Source organism: Lynx rufus, unplaced genomic scaffold, assembly GCF_022079265.1.
Source record: "Lynx rufus isolate CCGP_SWC_20201006 ecotype Redwood Valley unplaced genomic scaffold, mLynRuf1.p SCAF_14, whole genome shotgun sequence".
NCBI lineage: Eukaryota > Metazoa > Chordata > Mammalia > Carnivora > Felidae > Lynx > Lynx rufus.
In genome coordinates, this window is record NW_025814828.1 from 13,292,881 (window position 1) to 13,308,591 (window position 15,711).

At 42.7% G+C, this 15,711-nt stretch overlaps 1 protein-coding gene and 1 non-coding gene across 2 annotated transcripts in view; one reads left to right on the plus strand and one right to left on the minus strand.

The window, feature by feature from the left end:
• Positions 1-15,711, plus strand: part of REPS2 (RALBP1 associated Eps domain containing 2) — a 218,407-nt gene that overhangs the window by 124,585 nt on the left and 78,111 nt on the right. The window contains exons 12-13 of the mRNA XM_047076346.1: positions 3,540-3,585; positions 7,928-8,064. Of these exons, the coding sequence (XP_046932302.1) occupies positions 3,540-3,585; positions 7,928-8,064 (183 nt within the window). The remainder of the gene's footprint in view (positions 1-3,539; positions 3,586-7,927; positions 8,065-15,711) is intronic.
• Positions 13,869-13,941, minus strand: TRNAK-CUU (transfer RNA lysine (anticodon CUU)). The gene has a single exon. It is a non-coding gene; the product is annotated as a tRNA-Lys (tRNA).

The following is a 15,711-nucleotide window of genomic DNA, read 5'->3' on the forward strand; positions in this document are numbered from 1 at the left end:
GAATTCTCAAGCCTAGTTTGGGCTTTTGAAACTGATTTGGGTTCTTTCATCAGAAAGAGAAATGCTCAGTATGTGTAAAGACAAATGGATGGCTGGCCTGTTAGAGAATTAAACTTTACGCTTGCCCTCTAAACCCATTTTAGGACAAATGCATGAGGTAGGTTCTTTCCAGCTTTAATTTCTGGAGCCAGAGTGGATGTACCTCAGGTTTTGTAAACTTCGTGTCGACGGTATTAATAAAAGCTATTTGATTTTGGAGAGTTAAATTGGTGCTTTTCCAACAGTCTTTGAGGCTCATAACTTCCGATTTTTTCCATGAGCATCATGTGTTCTCTGGAGCCTGAGCTGTAGATGTCATTTTTAAGATTTCTTTATTGAATGGGGCACGGAGTCACCAGACAAATCCTATCAGGGTGTGCGACAGTGCGTGAAGTACATCTGAATTTGTTTCACATTCTGCCTAGGAACATGCTATGTGGTTTCTGATTCATTTTTCCCACTGCTGCCCTATCTGGAGTGGATATGAGGGAATCCCTCATCTGAAACGTATTTAATACCCCCTTTCCTGGGGAATGTTTGAATTTCCAGTGCGAGACGCTGTAGAATTTCAAGGTGGTGGTTGTCCATGCCACACGGGCAGTTCACCTCAGTTGAGTTGCTGCTTTTTAGAGAATTAAACTTTAGGCTTGCCTTTTTATCCTCTTTCAATCTTCTGGAACCATGACATGCCTGCAATGTTCTGGGAAGTTGTCCTTCTTCCCTCTTCCTAGCTAAATGAGAAGCTATGACCTACCTGCTGGCTTTGGCCTGGATTCCAGTACAACACGACCTTGCCATTTTTGCAGATGCTCACATGCCCCAAATGCTCAGTCTGACTTTCAGGAGCTTGGAAGCTGATGGACGACTGAACCGGAATAGTGTTCTCCAGCTTTTTGTGATCTGAAACCTGTGGGGACTCACCAAGCCCTGCCTGTGGTATATTGTTGCAGGTGGCAGGAGAAGTCTCTCCCTGCCCTGTTCTTCCACAGTGGCTGGTAGTGTTGATAATAATGATAATAGTAATGGTGAGGAGGAGGATGTTGTGGTAGGACTGCTGTCAGGGAAGGGGGGGGTATTCCTTGTCACGTGGTTTTTTAATATGCCCTTATCCTTTTCATTGCTGAAAGTAGATTTCTTAGCTAACATACTGCAGCCTCATTCCTCGGAGCAAGCTGCACAATGGTGATCTTTTTCTTGATGTCTCTAGGCTATGCTGAGCGGATTAGGCCTGTTTGTCCCCACACTGTTGTCTTCAGACAGCTGTTAGTGATTCTAGCAGCTTCCCCGTTTACTAGCTCTCACCCCATGGCCTTATGGGGTAGAGCAATTTTCTCCTTTCATTACCTGTTCCCACCTGCACCTCCTTTGCTGTCCTAGAGGGAACTACATTTAGAATCCAGATTTCTCAGCTTGAAAAATTAGCACTCTACAACAGTAATATTTTACAGTTCAAAAATAGATTGTTTTCCAAGTACCTTTGCCTTCTCTCTCCCCAGGAGAAAGGGGCTACATTTTTATTTTCTTCATTCTGTAGGTGAGGAGACTGAGGTTCAGAGACGCAACAGTTGGTATTGTGCCCAGGAGGAACACGTAGGCCTTAGGACTCCTATCCTCGTCCCCACTGCTTATCCATACCCCTCACCCCATCTGTCTGTGTGTCTATCTCTCACCAGCAGGGTTCACTCTTCCACACCCATTCTTACCTAGGAGAAAGAGATAATGGCACTTGACAAAGGAATTTAACGGTCACTACAGTCTGGTTTGGGGAACCAGACTTTTATTTTAAAATGACTAAGACTTTCCCAACCTACGTATTTCTCTTTTTTTAATGTTTATTTGTTTATTTTTGAGAGAGAGAGCTAGCAGACGAGGGGAAGAGAGAGAGAGGGAGAGAGAGAATCCCGAGCAGGCTCTGCATTGACAGCAGGGCTTGATCATGACCTAGGGTTAAATCAGGAGTCAGATGCTTAAGCGACTGAGCTGCCCAGGTGTCCCCAGACCCACACTATTTCTGGAAAGTAGTGTAGCCTGAGGGAGAAGAAGGGTCAGAGCCAGCTGTGGGCAGCCTGCCCGGAGGACGGCCCCCGGATTTGTGGTGAGTCCGGTCGCATTGTCCACTCAGCCCCAAGGCGGCCTGCTTGGCTGCAGGAGCAGCTCCCCTTAGGCCGCTTTCCTCTGCTGCCTGGAGTTTGTGGGGTGGGAAGAGGTAGTTTTCCACGTACATGTGGGTGGGGGTGCGTGATAATGGGCAAGACAGGGCTCAGACTCCTCGGGCGTCCAGTGCTTTCCAGAGCTCCGAGAGCATTTTGATGGGTTGAAGTTGAAACATGCCTGTGTTCTCGCTACAACAAGCCACAATGCTTGTTTTGAGAGAAATGTGTCTTTTCTACAGCTGACCATATCTAAGGGAATACATATTGCTTCTTTGCTTTGTGCCTTGTTAACATTTTTAACTCCTCTTTCTCTCCTGCTTATCTAACTCATAGATTTTAACGACCATCATAAATCTAGGCTCCTTCATACCAAGGAGGGTTTTTATCTTTAGAGCAATGTAAAAAAAGGTGGGATGATGCATTGAGACATTTTCTCTCTGGAAGAACTTCTGCAAACAATACACAAATGATATTCTCCTTGTTCCTAGTTAGTAACACTTTTTCTATGAATTTTTATGAGATTTTATGATGAAAGATTTGCAGTGTTTGCAAAACCTTAGCATAACTGGTGGTTTCTAAAGTTGTCTTCCATAGGGTACTGAAAATATAAAAAAGGATCAATGTTTTTGTAAATGTTTCTAATTATTCCCAACAACTTGTGATGGGAAAGTTAGGGTCCATGGGTGTTGATAGTGAGCAAGTTGTTAACGATTTAAATTTGATAAGGAAAAGTCTCATATGGTTGGTAAAATATCTTAATGATTTCATTCCGTACTATCGTCTGTGTGATTTGGTCACAGGGACATAGGACACAAGAATATTTTCTTGTAGGAAAAGCTGTGTTGCTCGTTTCAACTTAGCTTGTGGGAGCTTTGATTTCTTGTGGTCATGCTACTCTGGTAGTGTATCTTAAGAAATTCTTAAAATATGTAACCTGATAGAGTTCTTCCTAGCCTTCAGGGGAGCCTGGTTCAAAATCAGTTACTAAGCTATCATGATAGACCAAGGAAACCACACGTCAGAACCCCTCATATAAGTAGATAACCCCATGAGAGGGTTGTCTTTTTAGATTGGAATTTATTCATCAGCGTAGATTTGAGAATAGCTCCTTAGTGCTCTGACGGAAGAAAAATGTTGGATTTTCTTTCCTTTGAACTGTGCCTTTAGCTTTAGAAATGAAATGAGAAAATAATGAAGATGTGGAGGCAGTTAAGTTCTCCACAGGGATGCCTGCACCTCATATTTACCTGTTGAGATATATGTTCTCTACTAGCCCAGGTATTGCTTATAAACCTGTTCAACCGCAGAAATGAAAGCCAAGTAAACAACAACCGGTCTTTGTTTCAGCTACTTCTAAGGATTCCAACAGCCTCAAAGCAAGACCAAGATCCAGGTAGTGTTTGTTTAATTTCTGCTTTAATGCCCTTCGTACCCTTTCTTTGACTAGAAATAAAGTCCCACAACCCAAAGCCCAACCCACGATCTCCTTTTCCTTTAGATTGGCAGCTTAGACAATGGGTGAGTTCCTTTGTCACGAGGAGCCTGATCGGAGCTTGCAGTGCTGCTGGGAGACTCTTAATTTCTGTGTCTCTTAGTGGTAGAAGGTGGTGGCTGCTGCTGGCTGGTCGACTGACAAGAAGTGGCTTGTGTGCCGTGGCCCCCTTGTTGCAGGATGATAAGGAATAGAGGGCAGTGGCTTTGCAGAGAAGGAAAAGTGGTTAAGAGGTGACTAACCCTGAAATTTACTGTCGTGACAAGGTCGACACCAAACAGACACCTGAGGGATAAAATCTAGAGTAGGAAAAACAAATGCTCACAGTCATTTTAAAATGAGGCTTGAAGCTTCGGGTAAGCGGTGCTTATGGTCTGTTTTATCCTATCTTAGAACCTCTTTTTGGAGTCACAGTTTTTAGATTGGTAGAAGAGGGAGAGCCAGGAAGGCAGAGTTGCGGTTGGCATTGGACATCAGAATGGCAGATGGAGGAGAAATACATGAACATGAATAGAACATCAGAGAGGGGAGATGGTATTGGGAGCACTTTTCAGTGGTAGGAATACAGTGGAAGATAGGACAGTACGTTTGTGGCTTCCAATGTTTGCTTTAGCTCTTAGTGACTTTTTTCTTCCTTTGGCTACTCAGACACGTCCCTGAAAAAGTGAAATTAAATCTGATAATACTTTATATGCTTGAAATACCGACATTTAAGGAAATCTCGTCTTTGTGTAAATCTGAGAGTTACCCCTTAGTCTAACTTGTATATCTGGATTTTCTATATTGGGGATTTGTTTTCTTGTTTATAGAAGGTACAGATACCTATAGTCATGTTTTTTGAAACAATAGATACAGGAATTCTTTTTGGCCAGAAGAAAAGATACAGTCACCGTTTTTCTCTATGGCTGCCACATTTACTCATCCTTTGTTGTTGTTGTTGTTGTTTTAAGGATGAATGGCTCTTTTGCAAATTAGTCTGTACTGACTTTAGGATGTAGGAATAGTAACATTTATCTGACCTCATAGTAGGAAAAATCTTTGACTTGCAGGAAGCTGCTTAGGTGTGCTATATTAACTATAATTTGAGCCTCACATTTTTCTTCTGTTGACTTCCTCTTTTTCTCAAAGCGAGTGAAAGTACAAAACTTCATAGTCACGTATTCTATTATTAATATCTCTGCCAAATTTTATTTTATTTTATTTTATTTTATTTTATTTTATTTTATTTTATTTTATTTTATTTTATTTTATTTTTTAATGTTTATCTATTTGAGAGAGAGAGAGAGAGAGAGAGAGACAGAGTGAGTGGGGGAGGGCAGAGAGAGAGGGAGACACAGAATCCGAAGCAGGCTCCAGGCTCTGAGCTGTCAGCACAGAGCCCGACACTGGGATTGAACCCACCAACTGTGAGATCATGACCTGAGCCGAAGTCGGATGCTCAACCGACTGAGCCACCCAGGCACCCCTCTATGGCCAAATTTTATATGTTCTTTTAAGGATTGGTCTCCTGATCTAATTTGGACCTTTTTTTTTTTTTTTTTTTAATTTTTTTTTTCAACGTTTATTTATTTTTGGGACAGAGAGAGACAGAGCATGAACGGGGGAGGCGCAGAGAGAGAGAGGGAGACACAGAATCGGAAGCAGGCTCCAGGCTCTGAGCCATCAGCCCAGAGCCCGACGCGGGGCTCGAACTCACGGACCGCGAGATCGTGACCTGGCTGAAGTCGGACGCTTAACCGACTGCGCCACCCAGGCGCCCCTAATTTGGACCTTTTTATTTTCACTACAACCCACTGGGTCTTTACTGAGACCGAGAGAGTCAAATTATTTTTATTTTCCTTTTTAGAATAATAAAACTTTGTAGAAATGTGAGGGGAAGAGGGAAAATCCCCATTCTGACATTACTTATATTCATTATTGTGTTGATTCCCTGCACATTTATATTGAAATTGGTTGTGGTCCTAGTTTTCCAGTATCACTTATTTGATACTCAGTTAACTTTCCATATGGAAATACAAGTATATAGGTTACATATGGGAATAAAATGGAATGAGGTATGTGGGACGGGATGGTGTGCCTAACTATATATATGTGTTAGTGTACACACGCACACATATTATTTTTTCTTTCTTGACTGAAAATGTCACTAAAGCTCTGTCTGGCGTAGAAAGTTCTTTTTTTTTTCTTTAATTTTTTTTTAATGTTTATTTTTGAAGGAGAAAGACAGAACGTGAGCGGGAGAGGGGCAGAGAGAGAGGGAGACACAGAATCTGATGCAGACTCCAGGCTCTGAGCTGTTAACACAGAGCCGGACATGGGGCTCAAACTCACAATCTGTGAGATAACGACCTGAGTGAAGTCAGTCGCCCAATCGACTGAGCCATCCAGGCGCCCCTAAATCTTTTTATTTTTTTTTTAACATTTATTCATTTTTTGAGAGACACAGAGTATGAGCAGGGGTGGGGCAGAGAGAGAGGGAGACACAAAAACCGAAGCAGGCTCCAGGCTCTAAGCTGTCCACACAGAGCCTGATGCGGGGCTTGAACTCAAGAACTGTGAGATCATGACCTGAGCCGAAGTCAAATGCTTGAAAGTTCTTTTAATTTCTAGCAGGAGTCTCCCATTTCCTTTTCAAATCAAGAGTTCCCATTTGAAAATGTTCTTTCTTATCAATTTCCTCTGACTCTGGTTGAAAGTACTAGAGCGTTCTTCGTGCTGGTTCCTACATGCCTTTGCCTTGCCCGTCATGCCACTTATTTTACAGGGACCACCCCAGAGCATGTCACATGCCATTATGGTGGCTTTATTAAAGATTGCAATCTTGCTTGACAAACAAAACTCTTCAGCCACCACAAGGAAACCCTTGAGGGAATGATTCAGGAAGGTAAAATCTTGCTATGCCCAAACCAGCTTTACCAAGAATTGAAATTGCTTAATAGTAATAGATAGATTCTGATTTTATAAATGCCTCTCTAATAGCTAAATACTGATAGCAGTTTCCTGAGGTTAATTTGTCCCTAGAACCTATCTCTGACTCAAAGGTCATTTTCTTCTTTGACATGAACTTAGCCGAGAAGCTGAGCAGAACGGATATACACATCCGCTTTTTAGAAAATCATATTGGGAACTCATCCACAAAGCTATTTCTAAGCAATAGACTGAGTTGAATTAATTTAGAAAATAATTACGTCTCTAAGTAGTTTAGCCACTGCTACCAAAAGATTTCTTTCCTGGCTCATAGGCAGTATCAGAATATTTTAAAAATGGAATTTAGAAAGAGATTGGAGTTTGAATCGAACCTATGTAACTTTCTAGCTATGTGACCTTTGGCAAGTTATTTATTTCCTATTTCTTTAAATGTCATTATTGGAGTTACAGTCTCAGAAGTTGCCTAGTTAGTTAGCTACTGACTTGTTACCGAGGGAGGGAGAAGGTTAAGAGGATGCTTTTGCTTTGAAAATTTTACCCCCAAACTGGTCTTTCTCATGGTGAGACAGCCTCGACCCCTCCATCTGACTGATGTGTGTTTTCCTTTCCTGAATTTCACTTGTGGCATATTCCCCTGAGCATCGGATACTTACTCTCAGGTTATCTGTCCCACTTCCATATGTGCCTGTCATCACGTTTGCATGTAAACAGGAGGAAACTTCTGCAGTCTGTTAACCCATGAAGCCCTTCTGTTACAATATGGAAGTACCTAAGCAGAAGGTTTACATGTTATTCTTATTAACAGTACCAGTAGAGGGGCGCCTGGGTGGCGCAGTCGGTTAAGCGTCCGACTTCAGCCAGGTCACGATCTCGCGGTCCGTGAGTTCGAGCCCCACGTCGGGCTCTGGGCTGATGGCTGAGAGCCTGGAGCCTGTTTCCGATTCTGTGTCTCCCTCTGTCTCTGCCCCTCCCCCGTTCATGCTCTGTCTCTCTCTGTCCCAAAAATAAATAAACGTTGAAAAAAAAATAAAAAAAAAAACAACAGTACCAGTAGAAACTGGTTTGAATTTAGCTTTTCCTTTGGGTAAATTTAGGTCTAAGATATAATATGAACAAAGAGGTTAAAAAAGTTTCTGATTCACGGGTTGGGTGTGGGCAGTTACTGCAGATACTGGCACCCAAGGGACAGTAGAATTCATTGTTGCTTCGAGATGGGAACTGGTCAGTCCTTTGTAGTGGGTGTTTCCATTCCAACCCTACTTCAGAGACTAAAGCTTTGCTGTCTCCCTTCCGACCTCTCCTTATTTTGCTGCAGATCTTACTCTAGCACCTCCATAGAAGAGGCCATGAAAAGGGGCGAGGACCCTCCCACCCCGCCACCGCGGCCACAGAAAACCCACTCCAGAGCCTCCTCCTTGGATCTGAATAAAGTCTTCCAGCCCAGTGTGCCAGGTGAAGTGCCCCTCTGCACCCCAGTGTTTCCTTTTCCTGTGGGAGTCCGTGGATGTGTGTCTGCCACAGAGGTCTTTGTGAGTTCACGGGACGAGCAGACCTGGCCGTTTCCCATCCTGGGAAGGTCTTCGAGTTGCTATGGTATTCCTGGGAGGGAAAGCAGTTCTAGGCAGATAGATCTCCCATGTGTCTGGAGCTTTGCCCACACTTGCTATGGACCAGGAATTAAGAAATTCTGTACCAAGAGGATTAAAATACTTTAACCCCACATAGCCCACTGAGTGTGCATGGCTGGGGTCTTGTTCTCTGCTGAATTGTGGTAATTTATATATGGGATTACTGTCTGTTATTTCCCCAACGCTTACGCGGTTCTTTTGTGAAAGATCTTGGTGATCAACACCCGGCCAGAATCTTCTCCTGTGTCTTACCCGTGTGGTGAAGATCCTGTGTCCTGGAGGGTTTAATGCTAAGGGGGCTCTGCTTTCTAAATCTGACTGATGGTTAGCTGGTTGGTGGAGGGGATTAAGGCCAGGGCTCCTCTAGGTAGCCTGCTGGGGGCCTTCTGGGGCTGGGACTTCCTTGAGGCAGCCACTGTACAGCTGGGCGGGTGGTGAGGGAGGTTGGAGGGCCTGTCTGCTTGCCTGGCTCCCTGGGAAGGGGGAGAGGTCCTCCTAGGGAACTTACAGAGCAGCAGATGAGAACCATGCCTTGGCTTTAGTGAAGGTGCTAGGATGCAGCGCCTTCCCAAGTGTTATTTTGGGAGCAGCGAGGGCCGTTCCGCTGACTAATGTAGGCAAGCTATAAATACAGTGATTTCCTGGAACTTTTTCTATATCTGTGTGCATTTTAAATCAAGCCAGCCTCAGATGCTAGTGATTTGCAGATTTTTATATTTTCTACTAAAGCAAGAAAAGACTCTCTTTGGCTCACACATTAGCATGACCCCTGTGTCCCAGCAGAGCTCAGCATGTTTTAGTTGTTCTAATAAAGTAGTCTCCTCACAGTAAAGTTACAGATTGTTTTTTAATATACTAGAGTCTGGAACTCTCTATGAAATTTGATTCTCTGCCATGAGTTCATCAGATAAAAATTTGCCTTGCATTTTCCCCCATACTTTGATCCAAATTCTGGCATAATTTCATAGTAACTGGTATTTGAGGTGGGAGTAGCCACGGATGATGATGCTATAAAAATTTCACATGGCTGGTGGATTATGACCTAGAAGGTTTTCCTATGCATGCAAGAAGATTAAAACAATCTGGGCAGCTATCTTAATACGTTTTCCTTGGGAGGAGAGGCTGGAAGCGTGCAAGCATCTCTCTGGCTGTGCAAGCCCACGAGTGCCGACCGTGCTGGGGAATGGATGTGCTGTGGCTCTTCCGACATTGCATCATAGAATGGAAGAGACGAGGCTGGCTTTGGCGTCCAGCTCAGCTGCTTATTAACTGTTTAATTTTCAGCAAGTGGCTTAATCTTTCTGCATTTCAGATTTTTAATCTGTAAAATAGGGCCAATTGTCCGCGGAGTTGTAGGGTTTTGGTGAGATGATAAACATGATCCTAATAGCAGCATGTTTGATCCATACGCACTCATTTGCACAGAAGATCATTGAGGAAAGGGAGTCTGAGGATAAAGTCCCCTGACTCCCTTGATCTCCCGTGGGATAGTTCCTTGGTGGGCTCACAGAGGGACCAAGCCCCAGTTGCCTGCTGTGGTAGAAACACAGGATTGTGAAAAACAGGGGAAGTGAGGCTAGGTTGCTGAGTCAGAGTGGCCTATGGTGGACTGACTGTGTGGAGAAGAAACAGGATGGAGAGATGATGCCAAGAAGCAGGAATGAAAGAGGGAAGTGAAGAAAGTGATGAGGTGGTTGTTACATAGGAGGGCTGATGTTTGTATAAAGGGAGGAGAAGGATATAGAATAAAAGACTGTAGCTACCAAAGGGAGGAGAGCCCACAGACTCGGTGTCGGATTTGGGTGGGATTTAAGGGAAGAGCGTAGAAAAGGGTGGCATTAATGCCTTCACATTTATGCAGATAGGTAACATGATATGGGGAAGGATAACAAAGGGCTGATTTGAATATTTTATTTTTTTAAAGTAATCTCTACACCCAACATCGGGTTCGCACTCACAACCTGGAGATCAAGAGTCGCATGCTCTACCGACTGAGCCAGCCAGGTGCCCCGCAAAGGGCTGGTATAGAATGTAAATCTATAAAAATGAACGAGGCCACTTGGCAGTCAGGGGCAATTGGCTTTACTTTGATACCTGTGAAACAGTCTCAACTTATATTCACAGGAGTCTAGATTCTCCCAGGGCTCTAGATAGGTAGGTGCTGGTATTAGACCTAAAGGTGTATGCTTTCATAGGCAGGCATTGGTATGACACGAATGCCGTGTGTAAAAGAGAGATCAGATCACCTTTGTAATAGCTGATCCAGGTTGCGGAGCCATCCTCTCAAGGCTTGAACAGCTGCTGTGTTTGAGAGAAAATAAAAACGTGTAAGAAAGTCTCTGTGGTGATGCAAGTGTACAAAACCTAGATGTAGTCAAACCTGGGACTTGTTCAGTGATGTTTAGATTTTATAGTTCTATGCTTATAGCCACAAAACATTTTATTACTGAAATTCCTGTAAGAAAAACCACACTGCGAAGGTAGTACTTTTTAGAACCTAACCTCCTTGTTCCTCATCGAAACAGTTGTTTTCATAAAGCAAATATTTTTCATAACAGGGGTATCTTTTGTTCCACTACCCTCATTCCACTCTCAACAGTGACCTGCTCCAAAGCCATGCCTAAAGCTTGCAACCAGAGGACGGTGCTGGTGAACCCCCTTCAGGCCACGGAGAGCCCTCTTCCAGTCATTGGGCGTCAGTCAGCCTGGCAGGAGGGGCAGGGACTGTGTGGAGGAAACACAGCCATCCCTTTAAAGCTGCAGACCAGAAACCTTCATCACTTCCACTCAGCTTCTAACTGGGGAAAGCTAGTCCCGTGGAGATAGCTGGCTGCAGGCAGCTGGGCAGTGTAGCTCCTGGTAGGGTAGCCATTTCCCGTTGACATCCCTCTTACTATAAAAGAGGAGAGTGGATGTTGGTGGACAGGTCTTTCCACCACATCCCGTATGGTCAAATACATTGAGATCCACGTGTTCAAACCATTGTGATGGCTGAACAAAACACATCCATGGGTAGATACTACCCATGAGTTGCTAATGTTTTATCTCTGCTTTAGACATCCTGATAATAAGAATCCATTCCGGGGCTAGGAAGTTATAGTACATCCATATTATGAATACTTACGAAGCAGTTAAAAAGAATAAGGTATGTGTACTAAGTGGAGACCTATCTAAGTGAAGAAGGCACAGTGCAGAATATGTATGTTCTTTTTAAATGTGTAGACAGTTTCCGGAAGGATACTTAGAAAAGTGGTACCAGTGGTTGCCTCTGGGGAAGAGAATAGGATGACTGGGAACAGAAGTGAGAGAGAAACTCACTTTTCATTGAATACCCACTTGTATCTTGGTTTTTAAGTGAGAGAGAGAGAGAGAGAGAGAGAGAGAGAGAGAGAGAGCAAGCGAGAAGAAGTGGGGGAGGGGCAGAAGGAAGGAGAGACAGAATCCCAACCAGGCTTCATGATATCAGCACAGAGCCTGATGTGGGGCTTGAACTCAAGAACTGTGAGATCGTGACCTGAGCCAAGATCAAGAGTTGGATGCTTAACTGACTGAGCCACCTACGTGCCCCTCTGCACTTGTGTCTTTTAAATTTTGCCTCATATATAGATATTATTATTTTTAATGTTTTATTTATTTTTGAGAGAGCGTTATGAGTGGAGGAGGCACAGAGAGAGAGGGGGATAGAGGATCCAAAGCAGGCTCTGCACTGACAGCAGCAAGCCCCGATGCAGGGCTTAAACTCATGAACTGAACCGTAAGATCATGATCTGAGCTGAAGTTGGACGCTCAACTAACTGAGCCACCTAGGCACCCCAATATTTTAAAAATTTTACTTTTCACTCCGTAGTCGCAATGACCAGATGGTACCTGAGAGCACCAGAAATGTCCTTCCTGGCTGAGTTTACCTGTCTCAAACTTGCCTACTATTCTCTATCCAGGGTGTTTTTATGACCAATCTGTTGCCACTTCCTAGAATGCACCTGAAATAACAGAAGCATTTTAGGACATTCTTTAAGGTTCTGATAGGTTCTTCAGATTCCTTTTGAGTGCCTTTCCAATAGTGAGGAACAGTTTTAGAGGACTTCCTCTAGCCTCCATTGTGAGATCTACGGATGGGCAAAGTGTGATAACGGCTCTCTCTTACCTTGGAATGGGGGTGTATTTTTTAGTTGGCAATCTGAGAAGAGTCTGTCTGGGGTTTCCTACAAACAAATATGTTTTTCTGCAACTTGAGAAATAGGTAAACACCTTGGGAAGAAGAGATACAATATGTCTTACCAACTTAACCGTTCAAGTTCTCCAAAGGATGAATTTGCTCACACAGACGGCTTTGACCTTATAGATTTCCTTATTGTATCATTCATGTGAGTGCTACTTGGTTCTCTTTTAAAATCTAGTAGGATAGGGGCGCCTGGGTGGCGCAGTCGGTTAAGCGTCCGACTTCAGCCAGGTCACGATCTCGCGGTCTGTGAGTTCGAGCCCCGCGTCGGGCTCTGGGCTGATGGCTCAGAGCCTGGAGCCTGTTTCCGATTCTGTCTCCCTCTCTCTCTGCCCCTCCCCCGTTCATGCTCTGTCTCTCTCTGTCCCAAAAATAAATAAACGTTGAAAAAAAAAATTTTAAAATCTAGTAGGATTATGGGATTCCTGCCCCACCCCCAAACTTTTGGGTCTGCAGTACACATCCAGCTTAATGGTTCAGTTTGGCAGTCTGGACAATTTTTTTTAATCAAAGCTTTATTGAGGTAAAATCCACACACTATAAAATTCGCCTTTTTAAAAAAGTTTTTTTTTAATATTTTTTATTTTGAGAGAGAGGCAGAGACAGCGCGTGAGCAGGGGAGGGGCAGAGAAAGAGGAAGACACAGAATCCAAAGCAGGCTCCAGGCTCTGGGCTGTCAGCACAGAGCCCGATGCAGGGCTCAAATTCACGAACAGTGAGATCATGACCTGAGCCAAAGTCCAGTGCTTAACCGACTGAGCCACCCAGGCACCCCTAAGATTCTCCCTTTTTAAAGTATACAATTCAGTGGCTTGTAGTAGATTTACACTGTTGTGCAACCACCAGCATTATCCAGTTTTAGAACATTTTCCTCACTCTGAAAAGAAACCCCATGCTCACTAGCAGCCCCTTTTCATTCCCCTTTCCTCTTCCCCCAGCTTTTGGCATCCTCTAACATACTTTCCGTTTGTATGAATTTGCCTGTTCTGGACATTCCATATTAGTGGCATCACACAATATATGGTCTTTTGTAACTGGCTTCTTTCATTTAATATAATGGTTGCGAGGTTCATCCATGTTGTAGCATGTAGGAGAACTTCATTCCTTTTATGGATGAATAATATTATATTCTATGAATATGGCACATTTTATTCATTTATCAGTTCATGGATATCCATGGGAGTGAACTTTCTGGGTTGTACGGTAACTGTAAGTTGGACATCTCAAGGAACTACCGAAGTAGTTGCACCAGTTTACCATCTCACTAGCAATCTGTGAGGACTGCAGTTTATTCTTGAAGCTCTTGTTATTGCCTGTCGTTTTTATTTTAGCCATCATGAAGTTTTATCTTATCATGGTTTTGATTTCCATTTTTTTTTTTTACTATTATTATTTTAAAGTAATCTCTATACCCAACATGGGGCTTGAACCCATGATCACAAGATCAAGAGTCAGATGCTCTACCGACTGAGCCAGCCAGGCACCCCTTTATTTGCATTTTTCTAATGACTAATGATGAACATCGTTTCATGTGCTTGTTGGCCATATTTGCGCCATTTTTAGGGAAATGTCTCTTCAAAATCTTTGCGCATTTTTAAATTGGGCTGTTTGTCTTCTTATTGTTGAGTTTGTAAGGGTTCTTTATATATTCTGGATACAAGTCCCTTTTCAGATATATGATTTACAAATATTTTCTCAGTTTGTGGGTTGTCCTTTCAACCTTTTGATGGTATCCTTTGAAGTGCAGAAACTTTTAATTTTGATGAAGTCCAGTTTATTTTTTCTTTTGTCATTTGTGCTTTTGGTATCATATCTTAGAAATCATTGCTCAATTCAAGGTCACAAATATTCTTTTCTTCTAAGAGTTTGATATTTTTCACTTTTACATTTAGGTCTCTGATCAATTTTGAGTTGATTTTTTGTATGTGGTGTGAGGCAGGGGTTCAAATTTTGTTTTTTGTTTTTTGTTTTTTTGCATGTGGCTACCCAGTTGTTCCAGTACCATTTGTTGAGAAAACTATTAATTACCTGTTTAATTTTCCTGGCACCCTTGTTGAAAAATCAACTGATCATGACCATAAAGGTTTATTTCTGGATTCTCAATTCTATTCCATTAAGCTAGCACCATACTGTCTTGATTGTTGCAGAATTGTAGTAAGTTTTGCAATTGGGACATGTGAATCTGCCCGCTTTATTCTTTTTCAAGATTGTTTTGGTTATTCTGGGTTCCTTGCATTTCCATATGAAATTTATGATCAGGTTGTCAATTTATATTAAAGGCAGCTGGGCATCTGGTAGGGATTGCATTGACTCTGTAGATCAGTTTGGTTAGTATTGCTGTCTCAACAATATTTTCCCCCAACTTTATAATGAGAGTAATTGACAAAAATTGTACACATTTATGGTCTACAACATGATGTTTTCCATCTTAACAGTATTAAGTCTTACAGTTCATGAGCACAGGATATATTTCCATTTATGTAAGTCTTTAATTTCTTTCAACAGTATTTTGTAGTTTTCACATATAAGTTTCACACTTAAAAAATTTATTGTTAAGTATTTTGTTTATTTTGATGTTAGTTTAAAGGGAATTGTTTTCTTAATTTCATTTTTTCAGTCTTCATTGCTGGTGTATAGAAATATAATTTTTTAAAGTTTATTTATTTTGAGAGAGAGAGAGAGCATGTGCAGGTGGTGAAGGGGCAGGGAGAGAACAGGAGAGAGTGAGAATCCCAAGCAGACTCCATACTGTCAGCGTGAAGCCCAGTGTGGAGCTCAGTGTGGGGCTTGAACTTACAAACCGTGAGATCATGACCTGAGCCTAAGTCGGATGCTTAACTGACCGAGCCACTTACGTGCCCCAAAATATAATGGGTTTTTATATATTGATCTATCTTGTAACCTTGTTAACTGGTCTCTTAGTTGTCTGGACACATCCTTGACTTAGATGATGAGTTTGGCAGCATACTCATTATTGGACTTTTAACTGCTTAAGCAATCCTGCAGCTACCACAAATCATGGAGGAAATCCCTTTTAGTGTTTGGAAAACATTTAAAGAATCATTAAGTGGCTGCTTGCATACAATTGTACTTTTTCTCTGACTGGCTCAGTCAGTGAAGCATCTGACTTTGGCTCAGGTCATTATCTCATGGTCCATGGGTTCGAGCCCCGCGTCAGGCTCTGTGCTGACAGTGCAGAGCCTGGAGCCTGCTTTGTATTCTGTTGCTTCCTCTCTCTCTGCCTCTCCCCCT